The sequence below is a fragment of the Plectropomus leopardus genome, chromosome 2 (assembly GCF_026936395.1).
Source record: "Plectropomus leopardus strain MGB_pleo_1.0 chromosome 2, ASM2693639v1, whole genome shotgun sequence".
In the NCBI taxonomy this organism is placed as follows: domain Eukaryota; kingdom Metazoa; phylum Chordata; class Actinopteri; order Perciformes; family Serranidae; genus Plectropomus; species Plectropomus leopardus.
In genome coordinates this window covers 8,555,344-8,579,783 of record NC_142177.1, presented here as the reverse complement: position 1 = coordinate 8,579,783, position 24,440 = coordinate 8,555,344, and the positions used below count along the sequence as shown (strand labels likewise).

General features: G+C 38.6%; 1 protein-coding gene across 2 annotated transcripts in view; it reads right to left on the bottom strand.

Moving 5' to 3' along the window:
• Positions 1-225: 225 nt before the first annotated feature.
• sox13 (SRY-box transcription factor 13) overlaps positions 226-24,440 on the bottom strand; it is a 37,879-nt gene continuing 13,664 nt past the window's right edge. The window contains exons 6-14 of one of the 2 annotated variants that reach the window (XM_042499500.2): positions 21,708-21,776; positions 21,425-21,539; positions 18,835-18,911; positions 18,072-18,237; positions 16,619-16,743; positions 12,469-12,574; positions 9,602-9,769; positions 6,395-6,611; positions 226-4,600 (exon numbers count right to left, since the gene is read on the bottom strand). In XM_042499500.2, the coding sequence (XP_042355434.2) occupies positions 4,315-4,600; positions 6,395-6,611; positions 9,602-9,769; positions 12,469-12,574; positions 16,619-16,743; positions 18,072-18,237; positions 18,835-18,911; positions 21,425-21,539; positions 21,708-21,776 (1,329 nt within the window). In that variant the 3' untranslated portion in view covers positions 226-4,314. The remainder of the gene's footprint in view (positions 4,601-6,394; positions 6,612-9,601; positions 9,770-12,468; positions 12,575-16,618; positions 16,744-18,071; positions 18,238-18,834; positions 18,912-21,424; positions 21,540-21,707; positions 21,777-24,440) is intronic. The other variant, XM_088083996.1, reaches the window with a different exon arrangement.

Sequence of the window (24,440 nt, the reverse complement as noted above, 5' to 3'; positions counted from 1 at the left end):
TAGAGGAACAAGCTGTTGTGTTAATGTGTAAATGCAGGCGTAAGCTGAAAAGAGCTGCTGTGATGTGTTACCCTGAGAATGACCTCTGGGAGACCTGAATTACTGAGCAAAGTAATTACTAAACCAACTGAACCAAGGCATGTGGGGAGATATTCACACAACCCTATCTCAATCACACACAGGCGCACATTTATTAAAAGAATAAAAAAAAAAAATTAAACCAAACAGAATTAGCACAACCAATTTATTGTCTTTCAAGAAAAAAACAAAACAAAACAAAACAAAACAAAAAACAACAACACAAAACTTTGAAAACATAGAGAAACGTACACCTTTAAATTACACAGGCTCTTATAAACAAAATAAAGTCTCTTTCTATATTTACATCAGCAGGGGTAACGACAGGTGACTCCTCAGCATGTCTCTACTAAAATAAGATTAACATTTTCCTCTGCGCACAAAGCCAGCATCTTTACTCTACACAGCCATGACCCTGATTGCACTGAATGAGACCAAAACCTGAGGTCTGAAAATCTTTCCCCTCCATTTTGATTTGTCATCCTGGCAATTAGCTAAAAGTGGATTGACCCCAGTTTTAATTACATAGACAAAGATTTTGTTAAATATTCCTACTGGTCAATATGGTTACTGAGTGATGAGAACAAAGGCACCAAAACTATCCATGTGCTCAGAAGTATTAGCCACAGGTACTAAAAGGCTAATAGCAACATGCTAATAGCTATACATAGCTTGAGTAGTAGCAGGTTTATTTCTGGATGTTTTTTATTTGATGCAAGCATAAACTCATCAACTGAGCAGTGGTCATGGAAGGCACGCAGTCTTAAAAACTCTCATAATACCTTCTCAAACAATCTGAAAAATAATGAGGTAAAAGTAATCATTAATGTTTCTTACATTTCATTTCAATTGTAACACCTAAAGCTTAAAATGCAACTAATTTAAGATTAATTTGAGAACTTGTAAGTTAACTCATTGAATGAATTGTGGAAACTGAAAGTGACTTAACAGTGCTTGCTGAACTTAGGTATCATTAGCATGAGGATAACCAAGTTTTAGGAACTAAGGATTTTCCAATTCCTGCAAGGAAAACTTTATAAAGCACAGGCTTCTACTACAACAATAAGTATGCTTATATGATAACCCCAACTAGCAGTGTATGCAGCCCCAAAAACATTATATGCTAAGTGTTAACAAGGAGCCAAATAGCAAGCTTAACGTGGAACACTATGGCCAAGTACCATCGATTAATGGATAATTTTGGTTTCTTTGTTCTCATAAAGTTGACCAGTCACTAAAAACTTTTGTTTCTATTTAGCCTACATTTCTTTCGTCACCCTCATCAAAAAGCAAACAGGATTTTCCAACGGATTTTGGAGAAACTGGAGTGCTTAGTGCTCATTTCTGGGTTTTAGGACTCATTCCTGGGACACTCTATTTTCTCTAGCTCTGTTAACATCAAACAATAAACAACAGCTTCCATGTGACATGATTGACTTGCCTCTGTGTTAGATGTCTGAAGCAGGAAAATTTGAAAAATGAAATACGAAGACAACATTTAAGCCTATTCAGCCTATTCAACTTCACCATCATATGAGGCCTAAATGTCATTCAACTTTACTTTGAGTCTTCAAATATGAAACTGATTCCTATGCAGCTTCAGGAATTTTGTGAAAAACATCATGATGTCAGCATCTTGAAACAAGGTCAAATGCACATGTGCCAAAAAAATGACGATTCCTGAAATTTTTGTGCTGTATGTCGGATATTTTCTGCAGTGCTGCAAAAGGCTGCATCTCTTAAGCAGCATTAAAAACATTTGGCTGCACAGAAAGGCGGTGCTCAACACGACAATCAATTAACACTCAGAGAAGCAAACACAGAGGTATAAAAAAATAGGTAAGGCTGAGGTCAACCCACCATGCTATGAGGGAGCTGAGAGGGAACTGATAGACACACGAATACAGCATATACAGCACAGCTCAACTGAACAGTGTTATGTGGGAGGACGAGGAAGAGGAGGGATAGATTGTTAATTTACTGTACATTATCTGGGATGCAACTGGTTAGAAATAATTTCATTGGCAGTCTGATTGGGTGCAGTGAGAGATCCCTACTCCCTAATTACCTACTATTATAATAGGTTTTCTATCCTTTTAGTCAGCATTTTAATGACTGAATGCTGTTTTTCTCTCTTTTTTTTTAATGTTTTTACTGCATTATGTAAAGCGCTTTGAATTACCTCTCTGTGTGAAATGTATGAACAAACTTCCATTGCCTTAACTAAAACATTTAATGAGTCAATGACAAACAAATGTCTGCTTCTTGAGAGCAACTAATTAATATGAAGCAATGACTGATACCTGCGCTGTTTTTGTTTTCAGTGAGACCGATATAAATATGTATTGTATCCTCTTAAAGTGAGCAATGTTTTCAGAACGCTGCTGTGATGTCATTCTAATATCATTTATTGATGGCTGTGAAAAACAGCTGTATAATATCATCTGTGGCTCTGGAGGAATCACTAGCAAAATGTTCTTAAAAAAAACCAAAAAAAAAAACCATTAGGGTTTAACGCCGTGTGAGATTATGACATCAAATGTTCATACTGTAAAGCCAGAGTTAGAAAATGGGGTATGAAATGTGAAACGACATGGACATTTACCACTGAGGGAGGGTCTATTGTAACACAGTGTGAAGCTGAATCATGGGAAGTAGGATCCAGGGTACTGGGGACTAAAAGTCAGGATATCGCAGCTTCTGTTGCTTTGAATTTAAGCCTTCTTTTTCAAACTGAGCTCCCCATGTTTATGGTAGTGCAATAGAAAGCTGAAGGGATGCTGTTTTTCTGTAGGCCGACGTGAAAGTTAGCGTCGCCTTGGTTCCGTCAAAAAGCCAATGTCATTTTTCCATTGGATTTTGCAGAAAATAAGCTTTGTAGAAAACAAACGTTTATCATACCTACCCATTTCGTTTAGCAAGATAATCTTCACAAATTAACACCACTTTTATGAATTTTGAAGCCGTAATTGAATCCCCAGAAGTGTAAGGGTAACATTAGGCAGAGGGATGTTGTATACTGTAAAGCCCTCTGAGGGAAATTGTGAATTGTGATAACGGGCTTTATATTTGAAATTGAATTCAACTGAATTAAACAAACTACAACGCAACTGCGTGACTTAACATTGCCACCAAAACAAAGCTGTAACATGGTGTTCACTATGATGACGTTCTTTTGTCCCATTTAGCCTCTAAGCTAAACGTCTGTAAGCTTCAAAGTTCATGAGTAAAGTATTAACTGACAAATTTTATGTCATAGAACAAAACGTAGAAGTCTCTTAAGTTTTTGTTAATCAAAGCTCTTATTTCAGCCTTCAAACCAAAAACCCATTCAAAAAACCCACTGACTTTGACAATAGGAAACAAAGAGTGCTAAAATGCTAACCAATTTCTAGGTTTCATTCCTTAAGCACTCTATAGTAAAATGCTGAAAAACACCTTCAACTTCTCTATTTCCCCCTCAGTCTTTCTTCAAGATCAGATTTTAATTGGAAGATTGTAACGTGCCAAATTTCAGGTGGCACGCTTTCAAGACAACCTGAGCCATGACTTACAGTTAGTGGGTTACTTGTAATATTTTAGCTGACAGTCTGTGTTGCAACAGCGTTATCAACTGTGAAATACTTTCTGTTAGAATACTACCTCTCTGGGTGTTTGTATGTAGTAACCAGCCTTTGCCAGCAGGGGGCAGGACTGACATACTGTTAACATACAGCTCCATCACCAGCCTGTTGCTTCAACCAGAGACGTTACTCAGCTGCCCAACAGGTGAAAACAGAGACTCTATTCCAATGAATCGAATCCCTGTGGTGCCGAAAGTCTACATGGGAGGAAACAAGAAGCATAAGGGATTAAAATGATAAACTTCAACATGACTTCTTTACTCAAAAACAAAGCAGCTGATGACATGTCTATGAGGGGAAATGATAAAGATAAGAGCTTGCCTTTGTGCCTGCGTGTGTGTGTGTATGTGTGTGTGTGTGTGTGTGCATGTGTGAGGCAGGGTTTCACTGAAAACAACTATTTTACAAGGGAGTGCATATGACATTTTCTCACTTCTCTTCACATTTGCCTAACAGAGGAGCAACTCTCTCATTCAGTGACAACTCCCGTTTCCCCTGTCCATCCTCATCGTTCTTCTTCTCTGACTGTAAGTCAACAAAGAGCACCCTTCCTCCTCAGCTACCCCTCCCCTCTCATCTCTCCATTTTTTTCCCTCTCCCACCTCCCTCCCCTTCAGTCTGTAAGAAGCACCAGTTCCCCCTCGCTCCTTTCTCCCCCGTCACTTTCCTCTCCTTCACTGTACGGAGGCCTCTCCCTCTCTCGTTCCCTCTCCCTCTCTCTGGGCAGGGTTGTAGGCGTGGCCTGGCCCTCTGCTCGACGCAGCGTAGGTGGCACCTGCGGCAGGTAGTGCTCCAGTAACGCAGGGTGAAAGGGCATGGCTGCTACCGAGACCGAGCTGGTGCTGCCTGGGTACTGGCCATCACTGTGGGAGTAGTGGATCTGCTGTGGTTCTGTTTGACTGAGAAGACACCAAATGACACCTTTATAATGAGACTGTAGGATGAATGAACTTTAATAAGCTTCTCTGGATACACCAGTTTGCTTATATTGAGGGATTTTACCTTTCATACGATGGAGGTGATGAGGTTAATATACAGTACACGCTGGTTATTATGAACTGTTAATACAATTCTGTTTCATTAAACAAGTTTTCATGAATCTGTTTGATTATTTTCTTGGTTTTACTGTGAAAGTCAAACTGAAAATGTGAATTCCTACTTTTTGTGAAAGGAAATGTAAATTGTAGAGATACTGCAGCTATTGTGCATATTATTTCATTTTTCAATAGAGGCGGGAAAAAAGTTGAAATTCACCATTCATGAGACTTCTCTGGTTGAATCATCAGTACAAAAGATGAACAAAATACATCTAGTTGTCTGTTTAAATGTCAAAGGTACATGTTTGTGGACAGAAAAGAGACATGTACAGATGCAGCAATATTCTGTTTTTCAACATGACACAATCCTACGAACTGAATCCTGCTACAACACGACGCTATATTACATGTGGCAAAACAAAAACAACTTTATAATTCATGACACATTCGCCCTTACCCTTAGCCATGTCCCTAGCCCTAACCCTAATCCTAACCCTAGCCACACCTCCTTTAACCTACCGCAGTTGGCGTTGTAGTGTTGCTCTTACACTTGTTAACATAGTTATGTTGTCACAGGCTTATGTGCATCTGCTTTTTGCCAAAAAGTACTTCACTTGAACATCATCTAAACATTGTATAGTCAAAAAAAATGTCTGAGCCATATTTCAACATCACATGCAGCGCAAAAAAAAGATAGCATAGCATCAGGTAGCTAAGATAAATAACACAGTATCACAGCTTTAGACAAAAACATGTGATTGGTTGGTGCTCCAATGTGTCACTAGAATGGTAAAAACAGTTGAGGCCAGCTCGACTTTGCAGGGATAAGTGTCAGGCGTCGGATTGAATCATTATGTGACGGGCTTCCATTGAAAATGACTTGTAGCCTGCTGCAATCAATAACACTTTATAGCTAGCTAAATGCTAACTTAGCATTTTCCTCAGAGCATCCATGTCCATGATTTATCAGGAAATAATTTAAACTGGTGGTCATGACATATATCTCTGAAATGGTGACATTATCTGGGAGACTCCAGAGTTTTCATGCAGCAAGTAACATTGAGGTTGTGCTATTACGTTTGTCTTGCACTTGGAAAGTTGAGGCTGGTTAGTCTAGCTTTCCAACCTATACACACCAATAAATAAGAAATGAAAATAAAATGGACTTTAAAATAACCCCCTTAATGCTACAGAAAACTGATCTGTATTAAGTGATCAGAAATTTGAGGCCATCGTGACACTCTGATATAGACATTTTATTTGTCAAAAGAATCTAAAAGACAAAAATGTGGAGTATCTGTGAGGCAAAGAAAAACACAGAAACAGAAAAACACTCAAAACCAACCACCGTTAACGGTTCCAACCTCCAACTCCTCCAGCTTAACTAGTTGGAGGAGTTGAGGGAACAATGGTGAGGGATGCTATTCATCGTCAAGGACAGACTGAAAAACAGCCCAGCTGCGGTATCAATACTCCACTTTTGTTTGAGTCTTAAAGAATAAAAGAAGAGCTTTGGGAGCTGCAGGCATTGTCTACAGTGTGTGGAGGTGCAGAGAAAACTCTTGTCAATGGAGTGAATTGTCAGCGTTGTCTGCCAGGGACAAACTCTCAAAAGTTGGGCAAAACAAGTTGTTCTGAGTGCATTTTGGTCTCTACCTGTGCGTGTAGGTTGCTCTCTGCTCCTGCCGGCGGTTCTTCATCATGGCCTTGTACTCGCCGACCCTCAGCCTCCGTCCCTCCACGATGCAGGTCCTTTTGGGCCGCGGTTTGTACTTGTAGTCAGGGTAGCGCTCCAGATGTTGCCTGCTCAGCCTCGCCTGCTCCTCATAGTAAGGCTGCTTCTCCTGGTTGGACATGCCCTTCCATCTGGAGCCTAAAGACAAAGACACAGAGGAGAGCAGTAGCTTAAAACCTGAGCAAATTGGCTTGATTTCTTTTGAAAACACTGGAAGAAAGCAATGAAAGAAGAAATGGCCCCAAAATTAGTAAGACATTAGTAAAAAGTATAAGAAAAAGACCTGAAAATTAAAAAAAAAAAAAAAACACCAGAAACCTAACAATATGTTAACATAGTTAAACCTGAAACCTAAAAATTAAAAAATAAAATAAATAAATAATAAAGAGTTGGAAAAAAAACAACAACGAGGAAATCACCTGGGAAATGTGCTTAAAAATGTATAATAATTCAGTAACATAATATTAAATAGCTAATTATTAATTTATAGATTTTTACTTGCTTTTTTCTTTTTTCCTTTTTAAATTTAAACATAAGTCCTTTCTAGGGGTCAGAGTGGTATGAATTTGAGGCCATCTAGGAACCTTTGTTGCATTTTAAGCTACTCTTTCTCCCCTTATTTCCCATCTGTCCTAACAGGCTAAAATGTAGTGTAAAAGTATGACAAATGCCGAGGAGTCATTAAGTCAGCAAACTGACTCATTAATCACAGCAACATTTGGCAAAGGTTTCCTCGTGTTTGGTAACATCAGCCACCACAAGCTACTAGCCAAATCAGGCCAAGTAAAACTACAGCAGCAAAACCCCTGGGTGATTCACGTCATACACTAAAAGCTTTAAAAATACTATGAAAAGCCTAAAGCCTGACACCCTCTCACATCTCAAAACAACTCTACCAGATTTTTTGCAAAGACTGGGGATCTTGCACGGTCACTTTGTGCAAAACTACAAGATTCCTTTTGAGATTGTTTACCATCCTGCTACTGCTTAAAAAAAATATCACACCAAACTTCCTTTAAGATACATGACCTGTTAGTAATTAGGTACAAATAATTCCTCACATGCTTGCAAAAAGACACAATTCTAGAAACACAAGATAAAAAGCACCATATGTAAACAGTATTCTTGTCAATTCAACATCAATATAATCTATAAAGATGAACTGTATATGCATACAAACTTTGCATTTCGGATTTTTGTTGCCTCATTTTGCCACCAACCTCACTTGGTTAGACGCACTATTTTAATGGGAGTAAAAGGTGGGAATGAGAGGCGAACTTGTAGAGTGACTCATTCTATTTCTGAGCAAACCATTTAAAAAAAATAAGATTTGTCACTAAAATAAGTGCTAGTTGGTGGATCAGATACATGCTGAATTTAACACGGACTCTTGTTCACCACACAACTCTAACGGTTTCTCCTCCTTTTACGCAGAATAAGAGACTTAAGAGAACAGAGACTTGTTCACGCTCTTGTGCCTCCCCGGAGTCTTAGCTATTGGTTGTTGACAATGTTACATCATTGAAGTTCATGTATGTGCATGAGCAAAGACTAAAAACGCAGGATCATAGTAAACATATTTGGTTTTGTTGGAGCATCAAGACAAGAAAAAGACCAACTTAAGACAGCTTGGACTGAATTTTATAACCACCTTACAACAAATGATTCTGATCACACGAGTACGCACCAACTGAGGCAAAAATATCATGACTTTATCCTGATACTGGCAATTGCCTACAACAGTAAAGTCACTTGAAACATTGCATGATGTAAGGACAGTATTTGTTGAACTGAGCAAAAATGTGTTTATTTCCAATTTCAACTTTAAATCTGTTGCACGGAGATTGCATTATTTCTTCTTTATCGCTTAAGTTGGAACAATTCCCCCTGAAAATAGATAAATATAAGGATTTTTTTTTTCATTTTGAATGATCATGTATCATTTTCATTAATGTTATGTAATCATTATCTTTGCATCAATTAAAAGTTGTCACCATGATTTTGTCATTCAGTGCATTTACATGCACAGTTAAGTGGAGCTACAGTTATAGCTTGATTGGGCCTTTTAACTGGACTACTGTCCTTGTCCCACTAAACAAGCACTAAGGGAGAACTGATTTATTGACAGACGTATGTCAGACTAGGTGGAGATATGCCTTTTACGTTATTGTATCAAACAAGTTAGCAAGCAGCAAACAGGTTGCATGCTCTAGCACTCACCATGTTGTTACCTTTGTCTTATTTGTTTTCTTCCCTTCCTCTTCAGCTTTCATCTACAAATTTATGCTGGTCAAAGCCCGATGTGGGGAGCATGGAGCATGCGCACAATGTCCCGGCCATTTCAGGTCTGACTGGGGCGCACACATGAAGGAGACAACGACTCTCAACCATAATATCTAGGTGTGTTAGTCTGACTTCGAGAACTTTGACTTTTTGAGATTTCAGTCGGACTAACATGTTTACATGTATTTTAAAAGTCCAGTTTTAGTCGGACTAACACAATAATTAGACTTTGTCTAACATTATGTAAACGTGCTGATTGTCAGTGTTGTACATGAGAATGCACATTTTTAAATTCATATCAGACCAAAAATTGATTTGACTGGTGAAGTTTCTTGTCTCTGGGTGAAGGTGTGGTTAACGCATCTTCACCCAGAGGTGTGAGATTAGCTGCTGTAGTAATTGGTGTGAAAACCGGCACAAACATGGATCTCAATGATCCCACCACTGTGAATAGAGTGCATTAGAGAAAACAATTCTCTGTGAATTGAGATGAGAATTCTAAGAAATCACTGATAAAATTAGGTTTTTAAGCAGTTTAATGGTTTATGTGACATATGACATGACATATGCATACTTTTCATGCATGTGTGTATTCACGTCTGCATGTCTGTGTGTGTCTGTGTGAAGGGTGGTTGCTCCCAACAACCAGCTCTCCACAATAGAATGGAATGTAAATGTTTGGTCCAAGGAAAGAGATCCAGGCCAGTATGTGTGTGTGTGTCCATGTGAGTATATGTGTGTCTGGTGGGACAAGCAGGTGGCTGTTCGTGCCCTCACGTGTGCCAGGCAGTGTCTCAGAATAGAGTCACAGAGTGAAACCCACCCCTACCCATTGCTAGGCTTACCCAGGATCTTGCTGATGGAAGAGTTGTGCATGTCAGGGAAAGCCTGCAGGATCCTCCTGCGCTCGTCCTTGGCCCACACCATAAAGGCATTCATGGGTCTCTTGATGTGGCCCGAGGAAGGAGGGGGCCGGGCCTCGGAGTACCCTGGAACTGAGACGGGCAGGGTACCTATAGGAGAGAAGGCTACAGTCAGAAGACCAGACCAAACTGCTTGGAATATGTTACTTATTCTCTTTTATTAGGGTTCAAGCCCCTAGGGGGCATACTAAAAATGTTTTTTTTCTTTCATAACCTGTAATAGAAATTTTTGGATTTCGACTCTCTTGACATCCAATTTGGTTTACAGTCTTATGGGAATGGGATACATAATCCTACTATATATCTTGAATGCATTAAGAGACCTGGACACAGTGTTGGAGTTATAGCCCTGTTCATTCTTGTTAAAGTTGTGCAGTGGCACATGAAGTCAAAAAGGTTAAACTTTTAGGGTATAAAATCATTTAGCCTAGTTCACTACGCCAGCCAAGCAAGCTTCTTAGAGTTCAAGTCTAGTGAATTTTATTGACACAATTTGCCTCAGACGGCTTTACAGCAAACGACATCCCTCTGTCCTTGGACCCTCACAGCAGCTAAGGAACCCCCCCCCCAAAAAAAAAACCTTTATAGAGGAAAAAAAACAGTGGAAACCTCAGGAAGAGCAACTAAGGAGGGATCCCTCTTTCAAAAATAATAATAATAATAATAATTCAAATTCTTATTCTTTTGAAATGTTATCAGACCTAACGGATCAAATTATGATAGTGACACTATAACTTTTGCAGGGGTTGTGACAGTCAAAAAAATCCACTGATCCACTGATTTATAGATGTCTCTTTCCCAGTGTAAGTCTAGGGGGGCAATAGCATCACCTCACAGACCTGGATGTATTCGTTAGGCTGTGTGCACTAACTCCTGAACAAACTCACAAGGTTTGGTTCACATTCGATGAATGGGGACCAAAAGACGAGACTTTGAGTGTGTACTTATTGAAATGCTGCCTAAATTGTAATATTGGAACAAGTGTGTGATTGGTCTCACTACTTCTTTGGATGGAATTACACCAGTTGAAATATTTTTGATCATCTTTGTGAAGGCCAAAAGTCATTCATTGCTGGTTGCGGGTTTGATTTTGGCAATAGATCTGCTTTTCCTCTCTAAACCAAGAAAGGGCCTGAACTTGCTTGGTTGCTTGCAGCTTTATTTGTTGTTGATAACCTTCTCTTTTACACCCTTCTGTTACCTTACTTAGTTATTAACCTTTACTCATTGAAGGGAAAGTTTCTATTCACCCACAAACATCCTATTTCAGATGCTAGATTCACATTCCCCACCCACCTTCTCAATCCTGGGTCTGTACAAGAAACTTGTTGCTTTGAAGAGAAGTTATTTTGGAATATTTAAATGTCAATCAGATAATAATAATCAGCATTTTTTGATAATAACTAGCGTAGTATATGGCCTTTAAAAAAGATAGTTGTTATACTTCTCATGAATGGATAACTGAGCGGGGCTACTGGGCAGAGACAAATTAATTACCATGACTACCCAGGTAGAGACTTTAAAGGACCTCAAAGAGATGAGAAGGAACTACAAAGAGACACAAAATAGCTATAAAAGCAGCAAAGCAAACACAAAGGGACACAAAATTGTCTAAAAAAAATAACACAAATTACCTAAAAGAGATACAAAACAACTACAAAGACACGGAAAACAACAAAAAATACCTCACATACAAAATTACCTAAAAAAAATTATCACCTCAAAAAACACAAAACAACAAAAAAGAGACACAAAATGACCAAAAAAGACACATAAATTACCTCAAAGATACACAAAAAGACTACAAAAGCCTTGTTCCCACTGCACACAAAAACAACCAATACCTGCTAACATCTGGCTTTTTTTTTAATGCAATGGGAATGCATATCATCAACATTCACACCCAGGTCAAATGACTGCAGGAGACATGGATATTTATCACCTCTGGCTCCGATCAGCATTCATGAGAACACAACAACCAGGTGAACATGTTAATTTAAACTCCTTTACCACAGACATGCAATGATGTGCTGTCTCTAATTACCATTCGTCTCTACCTAAGCAGCACTTAAACATTACTTTAAGTTAATCTGCACCGAGTTTAAAAGAGAGATTGAATAGGTCAGAGACTGTATCAAGAGAATTAACCACTGTAAAGTTTTCACAGACCACTGTTCTAGCTGCTGTGTACGATTCACTTCTTTTCAGCCTGTCCGTGACATCGAACAGACACAGCAACCCCAACACACACACACACACAGAAAGGCAGACTCGCCTGCTGCAGTGCTATGTTCACAGGTCTGCTACTGGCCATAGATATGCAGTCTATTGCCGGTATTGAGTAGGTTTACTTGTGTTTAAAAAATCTGCGTGCATGTGCTAATTTTGGTGGGAAAGGGTTACTAGAGACAAAAGACGAGCACAAAAGGACACATAAACTACCTAAAAACAAAACAAAAAGACCTCAGAGACACAAATCGACCAAAAAAAAGACACAAAAATTACCTTAAAAAAAAAAAAGAGTAGCTTCAAAGATACACAAAACAACAACAAAGAGACACAAAACAACCAAGAAATACACAACTACAACAAAAGAAAAGAGGTACAAATCCCCACAAAGTCCTATGTGAGGGAGGGTGGGGCCTTTTACATGTCTTTGCCCTGGGACCCATTGTTTCATGATCCATCCATGGCACTACTCATGACTGGGGAAATGTTATTCAACACATTTGGCAGACATCAATGAAGAAGGCCATCATTGTTAAACAGGCTCCTCAGGGGACACCTACCCTCAGAGTCACTGCTGAGGTGGTCCTCAGTGGACATCAGGCCGTGTCTGTCTTCACTGCGCTCGGAGGGAGAAACTTTCTCACTGCGGGGAGAATCTTTATACTCCTGAAGGCATAAAAAAGACAATGACAGATGAAGTCAGACATGCAGATAAGTCACACAAATATTCACACTCAAGCACAAAGGGACGATTTGAATTTCAGCAGCAGTAAAAAAAATGACCCAGTGTGCAAGGGGTGTGATCAAGGCACACATGTGTTTTAGAGAGTTGCTATTTAAGGTAAAGAAACTGCACGCTCACCATATCAGCTGCTGTTTAAATGCAGAGCTGTAAATGCAAAGAAAGGAAATGACAACGCCGTGCAGGAGGAAGAATGGTGTTTATTGTTTGAGGGAGGAGAGGTGAAGGAGAAAAGGTTGGGAATGTAACTCTGAATTTGCAAATCTATCACACCGTCAGTGTTTCTATCACCCTTTCCCGAGCTGTAAAACATTATTTATCCCCATTCGGCGGAGTGTAATACCAAAATAGGTCACTCATCGGGATTGGTGTTAAAACAGCGGCAGAGGCGAGATGGAGCCGGATAATGGAGGAGAGGAGGAGGAGAGCTACAGAGTACAGTATTACTGCGGACAAAAAGAGAGGGCAGGTGGCTCAGTCAATGCCACACTGAGGCCTTTGTGGTATTGTGAGGCTGCAACAGCTGTTGCACCAGGACGAGGCTGAGACCAAAGCTTCAGCCACCTCAAAGAATGAAAACCAAGACCATAATAGAAGACAATTTTTACAAGAACCACAACAAAAAAAACAAAACAACAACCAGCATTTTTGCACACGAGGCCAGACAAAATATGTGATATTGAGATGCTTTAATAACATGTTTCCATTGTGCTTCATATTTTACAACTGAAGCCACGCGTGTAATTAAAACATGTACTTTTTCACTGTAGCACAAGACTGCACTTACAAAAAGAAGAATACAGCAGTTGATAGTATCTTTGTCAGGGGATACTGAATAGACAGCACCCTTTCAAATACTATTAATATAAACACGTAACTTCTTTGTCTTTTTCATTACCTAACAGCCTATTGCCTGAGGCAAAAACATAAGTACTGAACTGTTATAATGCGCTTCTGTGCGTGGTTTTTCTTCAGTTGGTTAAATCCTCAGGAGAGGCATGACTCTCTGTAATCCTAAACCTGAGAATGACCCCCGATTACACCCCTTTGTCAGTCAGAATCAGACTGAGTGTTTCCTCATATCCAGTTTGTTCAGTCAAAATGAATCTGTACTACAGACTCAAGCTATTTTCATTAAGGTTTGATAGATTTCTTTGTTGATATACCACTTTTTCTGAACAATCATAAGATATTTTAATCATTCGGAATTTTAGTGGTGAAATGATCACAATGCAAGCCACAGCACACCAGTCAAGTTGCACTTAAAATTTATGTTCATGTCTGCGAAAACATGGATGCTTCACGTTCATCTTCCCCCTAGCAGCACAGAAGATTTATACAATCAGCACGGTCTCAAGATTAGCGTCACCAATTCAGTATCTTACCAAATATCTTACCCGCTGGTCCTGAAATATGATGTTGAATTATGGCCATAAAGTGTTTTTGGAGCATTTTATGATGTCAAAGTTGACCTTAGACCTCTTGGATATAAAATGTCAAAACTGCATCATTAGATATTTGTGGGAAATTTGAGTTTGTGAATTCTTGAGTTATGGCCAAAATCATGTTTTATGAGGTCACCACCATGACCTTGACCTTAAACCTTTGACATCCAGATTCTAATCAGTTCATTCCTGAGTCCAAATGAAAATTTGTGCCAAATTTGAGAAAACTCCCTGAAGGCCTTCTTGAGATATTGAGTTCACGAGAATGAGAGGTCCAAGGTCACAGTGACCTTGACCTCTGAACACCAAATTCTAATCAGCTCATTGTTGAGTCCAAGTGGGATGATTGTGTCACAGCGGATTTCCACAGCTTACATGTGTGTTGTGTTCCGGTTCTGCTGTGGTTTTGCTCTGTGCCCTATCATCCATCAATCCCCACCGGTTGCGTTTTGGGCCGGCATGGCGCAGCACTGCCTGATCACCTGGGGTGGCGAGACCGAGGAGTTCTCGCGGTCATTACAGAATCACGCGCAGTATATCATTACAGAAGAAAAAGTAGTAACTCCATTCACGCCGTGAATTAATTATAGTGATGTCAATTTACTCACATTACTCCCAATGAGTTGCTCCACGCCATTTCCTCTCTATGGTTGTCCTTACAACAGGATGTATGTTGTCATAAATAATTTTGTGGTTTTCCACCTCACAAATTGGCTTCTCCTCGTCCATGTTGCTGATAATGACCTCCGCTCATTCTGACATTTTGTTTATGTAGTTTAGTGAAATATGATCAGACGTGAACACAGAGTGTTTTAATCAGAAAAGTAACCGGATGTTTTAATGTTGTATCGCTGTGTGATTTCCTGGCTGCTCTGTGTTAATTTCAGCTGAATTTATGCGAACTGATCCAGTGCCCGGCAAAAATAGGAGGCTTGCGTATCTCATCTACAAGCCTCTGGACTGCCGGATCTGAGACGGAGTCTGTCTGAAACGCAGCGGAGCCAGTGAAAATTAACACATAGACTAGAGTGTAATCTATTTGCTCCGTCTGCTGTGACAGAGCGAAGCCGGACCGCGCACGGATCTGGTGGAAATTAGGGGTCAAATTTGATAAATTTCCTCAAGTTGTTCTTGAGATATTGCGTTCACAAGAATTAGACCTCAACCTCTGACCTCCAAAATCAAATCATGTCATTGTTGAGACCAAGTGAACGTTTGTGCAAAATTTGAAGAAATAGCATAAAAATTCACAGGCTTTAAATTTTGTGAGTGGTTAAGTGTGGAAGGAGGAATTTCAGACTTAGAATATAACACTGCTGACATCACCTTGCAGTTACAGTAATGATTCTGAAAGTCTCTGTTACATAATTGGCCCATGAGAATTGTCTATTCTATTTGTTGACAGTTGAGAATAAACATTAAAGGGGAGCTAATATGCTTTTCCATAGTTTGTGTCTTATGTAAAGTGTTACATGTCGGATGTTCATATTAAACGTGGATAAAGTTTCAGATAATGAAGTGATGTATGTAAGAGTAATCCTGTGAGCCAAAATCTCAGATTCCACACCGTTCTGAACACACTGTTTTTGTTTGTTTTTTTTAACTTTGGCAAAAAGCTGACATAAACTCATGACGGATTTCTTTATATGATCATCTGGTCCGAGCATGTTACTGCAAGTGTTTAGCCTATAATGCTATATGTAGCTACAGGCTAATGCCAGGGAAACATGTACATTTGGTTGCCAGTGTTGTAAATTTCTTCCTGATTTCGGACCAGATTCCTGCTGGCATGTAGAAATCGCATTTGGCATTTTTTTCATGGTAAAATGTGCTGCTTTTTGTACATTACAGTCATTCCACTGCACTGCACTGCAAAGATGCGTAGATACGGAAAACCTCAATAGGCTGACTAATTACAGTAGGCCGGAATTTTGAGAGGGGGCTTAAAGAGACACACGCTAAGATGGAACATTTCAGACAGTATGAGAAAAAATGTGTGTTGTTTGACCTTTAAAGCATTTACAATGTTGTAATAGAAACAAGTATGAACCTAAAAATGAGCATAATAGGTCCCCGTTAAAGATATTTTTCATTAAAAATTTCAAATGTGTTTTATACTTGCGCAAAAGAGTAAAGAAAAATGTAAAAGAGAGAAAGGCATACTGGTGAAAATCACAGGAGAAATAACGTGAGGAAGTCTAAGGTAACAGTATGAGAGGGTAAGAGAGGCTGCAATAACACAATGTGCATTTACATTTCCTCTATTCATGTCTTATCTTACTGCTGTAGCCTTTAAACTCGTCACACTGCATTCAGCTTAGACTGGTGATGTGTTGAATTTTTAACGAAATGTTATGTTCAGACCTATGGAGATTGCCTTTGCGACTTTCACCTTAAAACATCTTCAGACATGAGAGGACATGTAAATGTGTTATCATATTTACAAAAAGAGGAGCATGTCTAAGAGGAGCTCTGAAAAGAAAGGTTGTAACTGTGGATTGTGCAGTTTGGACATTGGCTCACCATCTTTCCGCCACCATCTCTCTCTCTCTCCCTGTCTCTATCTCGTCCTCCGGTGCTGTGGCCCCTCAGGAGCTGCTGGGCATCATGGATGGCCTGGGTGACCACATCGCCGTCTCCAAGGAAACCTGGTGACACAATGACAGGTCAAGGACATAGAGAAAAAAATTAACCTCTCTTTGTTACTTATAAAGTGATAATGCACAGTTCCTGCTTTCACTTCAACTGTAGCCCATGTTGTTGCAAAGAACTCATTACTGTGGTGAGTCTGCATGGAACTGAGATTATTAAACAATGTGGGTCGCACTATCTGAGTTTCAATAGTCTGCACTCTCTTATTTGTGTGCTAATTCACGTTGGCTATTGGTGCTAATAATAACTTCCCCTTTCTTTATCTGACATTTCGCCACCTTGGAATAATAAAGTTTATCTATGTTCTGAACAGTTTTAAGATATTGAGCTTGAGGTGGGCTTTAAGGTTTTCGATTCCAAATAGTAATAATGATAGTAACCTCTTTGTTTTCAAAATAAAAAGTCAAGAAATGCATATAACTTAGAAAAAAAATCAATAAAACAAGAAAAAAGCCACACATAATATTGTAACAGAATAACAACATATTAATAACTCAATTTTGACAAAAAGTTAGATAGAACCTTATAACCCTAAGTTGACAATTTATTTCTTTAGACTTTTGATTTACATAGAGGAAAACCTAAACAAGGGCCCCGTCTTAAAAACATTGCTCCATCTCACTACTATTGGTAACATACGGAAGTATATTGGTGTCACACCAGAAAAAAAAGTATCAGGTAATAATGCTAAAAGTTATAACAAAATGTTTGTCACATTTAAAACTTAATCCAATTCTGTAAAAGAGACACATTCTGCAATTTATCCTTCTCTGCAAAAAAGTTTCCTCATTTCAACAAGCTTCAAGCTTCTCATCAAAATATCAAGATATCATGTAATAATGTGAAACAATTCATGATAAGTGATCATGGTATAATGTGAAATATTTTATGCGATAATTTATCGTTACGTTATAACGACAAACTATCACATTATAACATTAAACATAAGAAAATAGACAATATCTTGTTATAAAAAGAAAAGTTTCTAGTTATAATGGGATATGTTTGTATGCCATAATGTAAAATCTGAAAAACATCTTGAATCAGGAAACGTTCTACTTTATTACATGATATTGATTTTTTTTTCTAGCATGGCAGCAATACACTTCTGTAAGGTACAACCTCCACAGGTGCCTTTAAATAAAGTTTTACATGCATGGAGAAGACTCTGTTACCATGACAAACCAGAGAAACAGAGGATGTCTATACCACTGCTTTGATTCAAGAATCTTAGAGAGCTTTGAGGATGCAACAGTTTTTCCTCCTTTTTGGATCACAAATTCCCAACTTCCATCACAGCAGTGTAGCTGTCAGTGTAACTCACTGAGGGCAGATCGTGGCGGGCTGTGGGACACTTCCCTCTGGAGCTCTCTGGACCTGTAGGCCCCCTGCAGTGCCAGCGATCCCAGCTCCAGGCTCTGCGGACTGGGTGTTTTCCCCAGCTCCAGCCCCTTTGGCTTGGAGGTCAGGTTCAAGGGCTGACTGGCTTCCTAAACACACAGCGAGAGCAGATGAACAGGGGTGGGGCCACTTAACACACATTCAGACGTAACCGCAAAGGGCGAGGGTGTGCATGTATTCCGGTTATGCACGGCAGATTTGGCATGTCGGAGCGTATCTGTCACACCTTTGTACTTACTCTTGTCTTTTGTCTTCATGTTCACCTCATCCTTTCTTCCCTTTTGTTTTTCTAAGCTGTGTCAGTCTATCTCTGCTTGGAAAGCAGCCGTGCAAATACGCTTCATGCCACATACACACACAGGCATACTCTCACACACACACCGATACCACACACATTGAACCTTTGAACAGAGGGTGTGGTGGATTTAAAAAGCTTTCCCAGACTTACAAATACTAGAGAAGTACATTATCTGTTAAATCTGGAGGGACTCGCTCTATTTAATATCCCTTAAAAAAAATACACATACATTACATAAAGTATATAGTAGATACAAACAGTGTACATTTAACATGCACACACACCGTATGTTCTCACAGTTATCTCTGCAGTCTGGATACATAATGTGTTAAACTGAGATGAACAGTTCTATAGATGACACACAATATAAACTATAGAAACACTGTACCTGTCGGAAGGAACCACTGCTCCTCTTGACAGGGGTGTGGTGAGGGTTTGGCAGCAGCGGCATGGGATAGTCCACAGCTGTGGGAGGTATAAAATTTTAAGAATGAAAGACATGAACACTGTACCGGTAAAGTCATGCTGATTCAACTGAAGGTTCGCCATGCAGCACAAAGTAAGGTGATTATTAGCACTTGTAGTTTACAGTAAGTAACTATGATTGCAGTACACAGTTAACTGATGTGTCAGTGACCCTCCTGCATTGTACATTATAGTTCATACTCTACAATATACTTTCAGAAAGGGCTTAGAAACTTCCAAATTATCTATCTATCTATCTATCTATCTATCTATCTATCTATCAAATTCAAAAGCTCTGTTTTTATAATAAATGCATTACTCCAAAAAATCCATAAATAAAGAAATGGTTTTCCAACATCATTCACTATGCATTGCCATGGTTATTTTTAGTTATTCTCATACAAGGACATTTAAACTTAGTGATGGTTTGTCGAAAATTTCAAGTGTCTGGAATAATTTTCAAATTTTGAAAAGATGACCCCCAAACGTTGAGTGCCAGATACTCCAAGGGGAACTAGTGTGTCACAAATCCACAACAAGCTCGGCAAACCACCTGGGAACCATATCCTAACAACTTAGCCATCTTGCAGGACTCAGCAAAAAGTTCTAAAACCTGAAATCAGTGAGCATTTCAGTACCTGGGGTTCCCTCGGTATGAAGTCAATGAGTTTTTATGAATGGATCCCGCCACTTGTTGGCCAACAACCCTCAAGTGAAATTTGATATTGGCACCACAAATACTGACCACGTAAACACAGTAAAACTTCTATGTGTAACTTTGGATAGCTGTCCCCGTGTTAACACAAATGATGTTTTCATAAGGACAGAGAAAGGAAAGTGCTCTGCTGTCAACATCCCCTCAATTATCACTCCAATTTCTCATTCTTTAGTTCTATATTATTCAAAATGCTGCCCTGTAATCTAGTCATCAGCATCAAAATCAAGCCTGAAAAAGTTGGAGATTGTACCTTCCTACCTGGCTTGGCTGACAGTTGAACTGAAAATGTCTTTATGTCTCCTAATGTTGCTGCATTGTGTCATTAGTACCAATAACAGGTCCAGCCTGGCCTCACCAGATACACATGGCCTCTGGGCATGGTTACAACACAACAGGTGCATATAACGCTCCCGGCAACAAGAACAAATTTCCATACATCTCAACATAACTAAAAACATAGTTAAAATTAGTTTCGGACTTCAGGGGAATACCCCAAAATGCAGTGTCCAGTTTATAGTGAAGTTGTATGTAATCAAATGTGGGAACTAATGAAAGACTCTACCAAAATGAAATTAAAAGGCATGGCCCTGCATTCAGTCTATACCTTCAGAGAAAACACAACCTCAGACTGCTGGCCATAGCCGACCTCTTCCACACAGTCCTTGAACAATTTATTACATTCATCTGTCAAAACATTCTGAAGCAAACACACGCACACACACATGCACGCACACACACACACACACGCACACACGTGCACACACACACACACACACACACACACACACACACACACACACACACACACACACACACACATTTACTGAAATAAAATAGAGCAAATGAATGGCTATCCTTAAATTCCGCCTACAATGTTTTAAAGACTGGCCTTGTGTGTTTTAGGTTTGAAAAGATAGAGGAGACAAGGTCACCCACGATCACAGCTTTTAAGACTTGTGAAAGCAAGACTGCACAAAGCTGCCGTTTTCGAGCTGTACCCTCTATAGCCTGCGAACTGTACAAGCATAAGTGTGTGAAAGCTACTATCAACCGCATTGTTCAACTGAAGTCCATATTTGTGGCTCACTGATGCCTTTCCATTTACCTTAAAGTAGGCCTTGAGTTGAAGTGCATAAATATGCTTAAGTCTCTCTTCAAAAACACTTGAGTGAAAAGACGCTGCGGCATGGATGGCAACTCATGCAGTTGACAACTTTTTAGCACTGAGTTTTAGACCTTGAAAGCACACCATCATTGTCAGAGTGTCCATTCTTCTTTTAATAACGGACAATGCAAGAATAAGCTATGAAAGAACTGACAAAACCCCAACCTTTTCCAGCACTAAAGGCCTGGTGGATGGAAACCTTGAAGGATTATCAAGAGATCACTATGATAATTCAAGACAGACTATAGAACACAGAATGTAATACAGAACACCATTGAGCCCATAATGAATTGCAATTTTTATAATTTATGATTCTGAATAGGTATTTTAACAGTGTTAATAAAGTTCTGTTGGACAGAACTAAAAAGGCAAAACTCAATCACAATGGCACAAAAAGTCACTTTGAGCTTGGTATCCAAAGCTATTTGAAACCACACGGCAAAAGAAAATGCACAATTCAGAATGTTTGTACATTTTTGATAGGCAATGTATTCAAATTTACATTTCTTAAATTAATTTTTATTTTTCATTTTACTTTTCCAACAATGGATTTATGGTTTTTTTAGTGCCAGTTTGTCCCAACCGAACACTTCTCAGAATGACAATCTCTCTGCTAGCTTCATGACTGACCTGGCTTGCAGGGGATCGGTTGCAGTGGCAAGGTCATCTGGGGGTCAGAGGTGACCGAGAGGGGCTGGGTGTTGGGGTGGAAAGCAGGGATCATCACATAGGGCATGTTCACCTGCTGGGACAAGACAGAACAAGTACATTTGACATAAAAGTTCTTGCCTCATTTGTCTGAAACACAGATTTCTGATCTGCGATGAGAACTTGTTATTCGTAGTCACAATCCCATGCTAGTGCTGCTGGCTGTGGTTTGTGAGGACACCTGAAGGTCATAAGGGGAGCTGACCTGGATCTGCTGCTGTAGCAGGTTGATCTTGTGCTGCTGTTGGATCAGCTGCTGCTGTTGCTTGGCGATCTGAGACAAAAGACAAGTTCATTGTAACAAGCATCACGTATGTTTGTGGCAAACAGACACAAGTGCACACAGTGTAGGTGACCATGATCAGGGCTGCAGTCAGGAATTCAGCCTGAACCCCCAACAAATGCAGTTTTCTGCAGAATGAATCTTATCCTGTATCGCAGCTACAAATTGAAACAAAAATCAAACTAATTGATATATGTTGCATTCATACTGAATAAAATGACAATTGAAATATATCAAGAAATGCCTGCATGCCTTCCTACATTATTACATACTGTATATTTAAATAATACAAACTGTATTCTGTACTAACAGAAAATTAACCATTTAAAAACAGAGCAAATTGGCATGACTTCTCTCAAAAACATGAAAAGAAGGCAATGGGCAACTAAACAAGAATGACCCAAAAAGGTAGAAAAAATTATCTGAATTAAATATAAATATATATTATATATATATATTTTATATATATATATATATATATATATATATATATACACACACACACATAATAAACACAAGGAAATTAAAAAAAAAATCTCATCTCATCTTATCATAAATATGATTATGTTATGTTTTAACAAAATAATTTTAAATATAGTTGTCTGGACATTTTATCACAATTTTCCTTTATATGCATGTGGCAAAGCATACCATGTAACACAAATAAATCCATACACATTCACAGTACGTATAGTATATGAATATAAACATTTGAACATTACACAATAATAAATAAATACAATATAAACAGTGGTTAATAAGATGCATTCGCTATTAGTTAATTACAAATGTTAATCAATAAAACCACATGGAATAGTAGATAATAGTAATAGAATAGTAATAGTAATAGTAATAGTCTCTTTCTCTCTTGTTTTTTTTAAGCAAATTTTCAGATAATTGTCTTGTCAACTTTTGCAAATTGCTTGCAATTTTTGGGACATTTCTTGCCAAGTTGCCCATTGCCTTTATATCAGTATTTTTGAAAGAAATCAAACCAATTTGCTCCGTTTTAAACAATTTTAATGCTTTTAAAAACGGTTCTGAATGCAGCAGAAGAAAACTGATGTCAATCCAGGTTTCAAAGGGTTAAAGTGAAAAACACTGTACTTAATTAAATTGGCCTTAAGTCAGTCGGTACATCATGTATGCAGAGTTGAATTCACTCTTGTTGCTGTTACAAAGTCATTTTTGTGTACTTGAACATTTTTTTCGTTTTGGTTTTTTTTTTTTTTCTTAAATTGGTCATTTAAGTTTTAAATGGACAGACAGACCTTTCCTGAAAAACTTGAGTATGAGTATCGTAGTTTGCTACATTTCAAATCACATCACATCCCTTACTAAGTAAAAACAAAAGGCACATGAGTCATGATAAACTGTGTGAGAATGGATCAAAAGAAAGGAGATTCACTCTGGGCGAGACACATGTTGTAAATGTTGTAAATGTTGACTGTGACTGGCCGAGTGTCAGGGGGCGGGAAGGGTGCGGTGCAGCCAGGCCTAGTATTTAGTGCCAATGCACAATGATGTGATCAAATTCAGAATCGCATCATTTTGGGTCCTGGCTAACATTATACCTTGCTTTCAGTAATGTTCCACCCAGCGAGCATGCTTTCACAGGTTAACACGGGTTTAACAGGGCTGAACGCTGCAGGAAGTCCGACCTGCTAACTGCTGTTAGACTGTTTAGTACACACAGCTGAACTGCAGGGATATATATGTATGTGTGTATATATATATATATATATATACATACACACACACACACACACATATATGTGTGTGTATATATATATATATATATATATATATATATGTGTGTATATATATATATATATATATATATATATACATACACACACACACACACACACATATATGTGTGTATATATATATGTATATATATATATATGTGTGTGTGTGTGTGTGTGTATATATATATGCGTGTGTGTGTAATGTATATAATAATGTTTATTGGGTAGATGTGTGCATGTACATATATTTAATATTAATACAGGTACTTTTTAATTTTATATTTTTATATTTTAGACTTTTAGGAATGCTATTTTAGATACTATTTAGATCATATTTATATAGGCAATTAGTTTTTGTAATTTTAGAAAAGCCACATTGCACACCAGCGACATTGAATATAACACATTTTTTATCTTTACACACTAGGTATACTTTTAATTGCTTTAACATGTGATGATGTAGATGTGTAGGTTCTACAATTTGATGTCTCCTGTCGTTGTGCTTGATTGGGAATGGGGCTGCCGTATCAAGTCATTTTTGTGGGGATCAATAATATCTATCTATCTATCTATCTATCTATCTATCTATCTATCTAATAAACCTGTGTGCCTGTGCTAATTTTGGTGGAAAGGGGTATTTGTTTGCCTGAATCAGACTAATAAGCTACAGCACTTAAAGTGGACCATCTGCTTACACTGAGGAACTTTTACTATGTGTGAGGTCTTTCTGCTGTTTTTGAAAATAGTCCCTGATGTGGGCGCATTCAGCTCAACATGTTGGAAAACGTTAACGAGTGCTGTGGGACAGAGAGGCCAAGTGTGCAGGTTACAGTGAGACAAGTCTCCAGACATGTGTGTGAAACCATTCAGATGTTAAGAACCACCAGCAGTCACCAGAATAAAT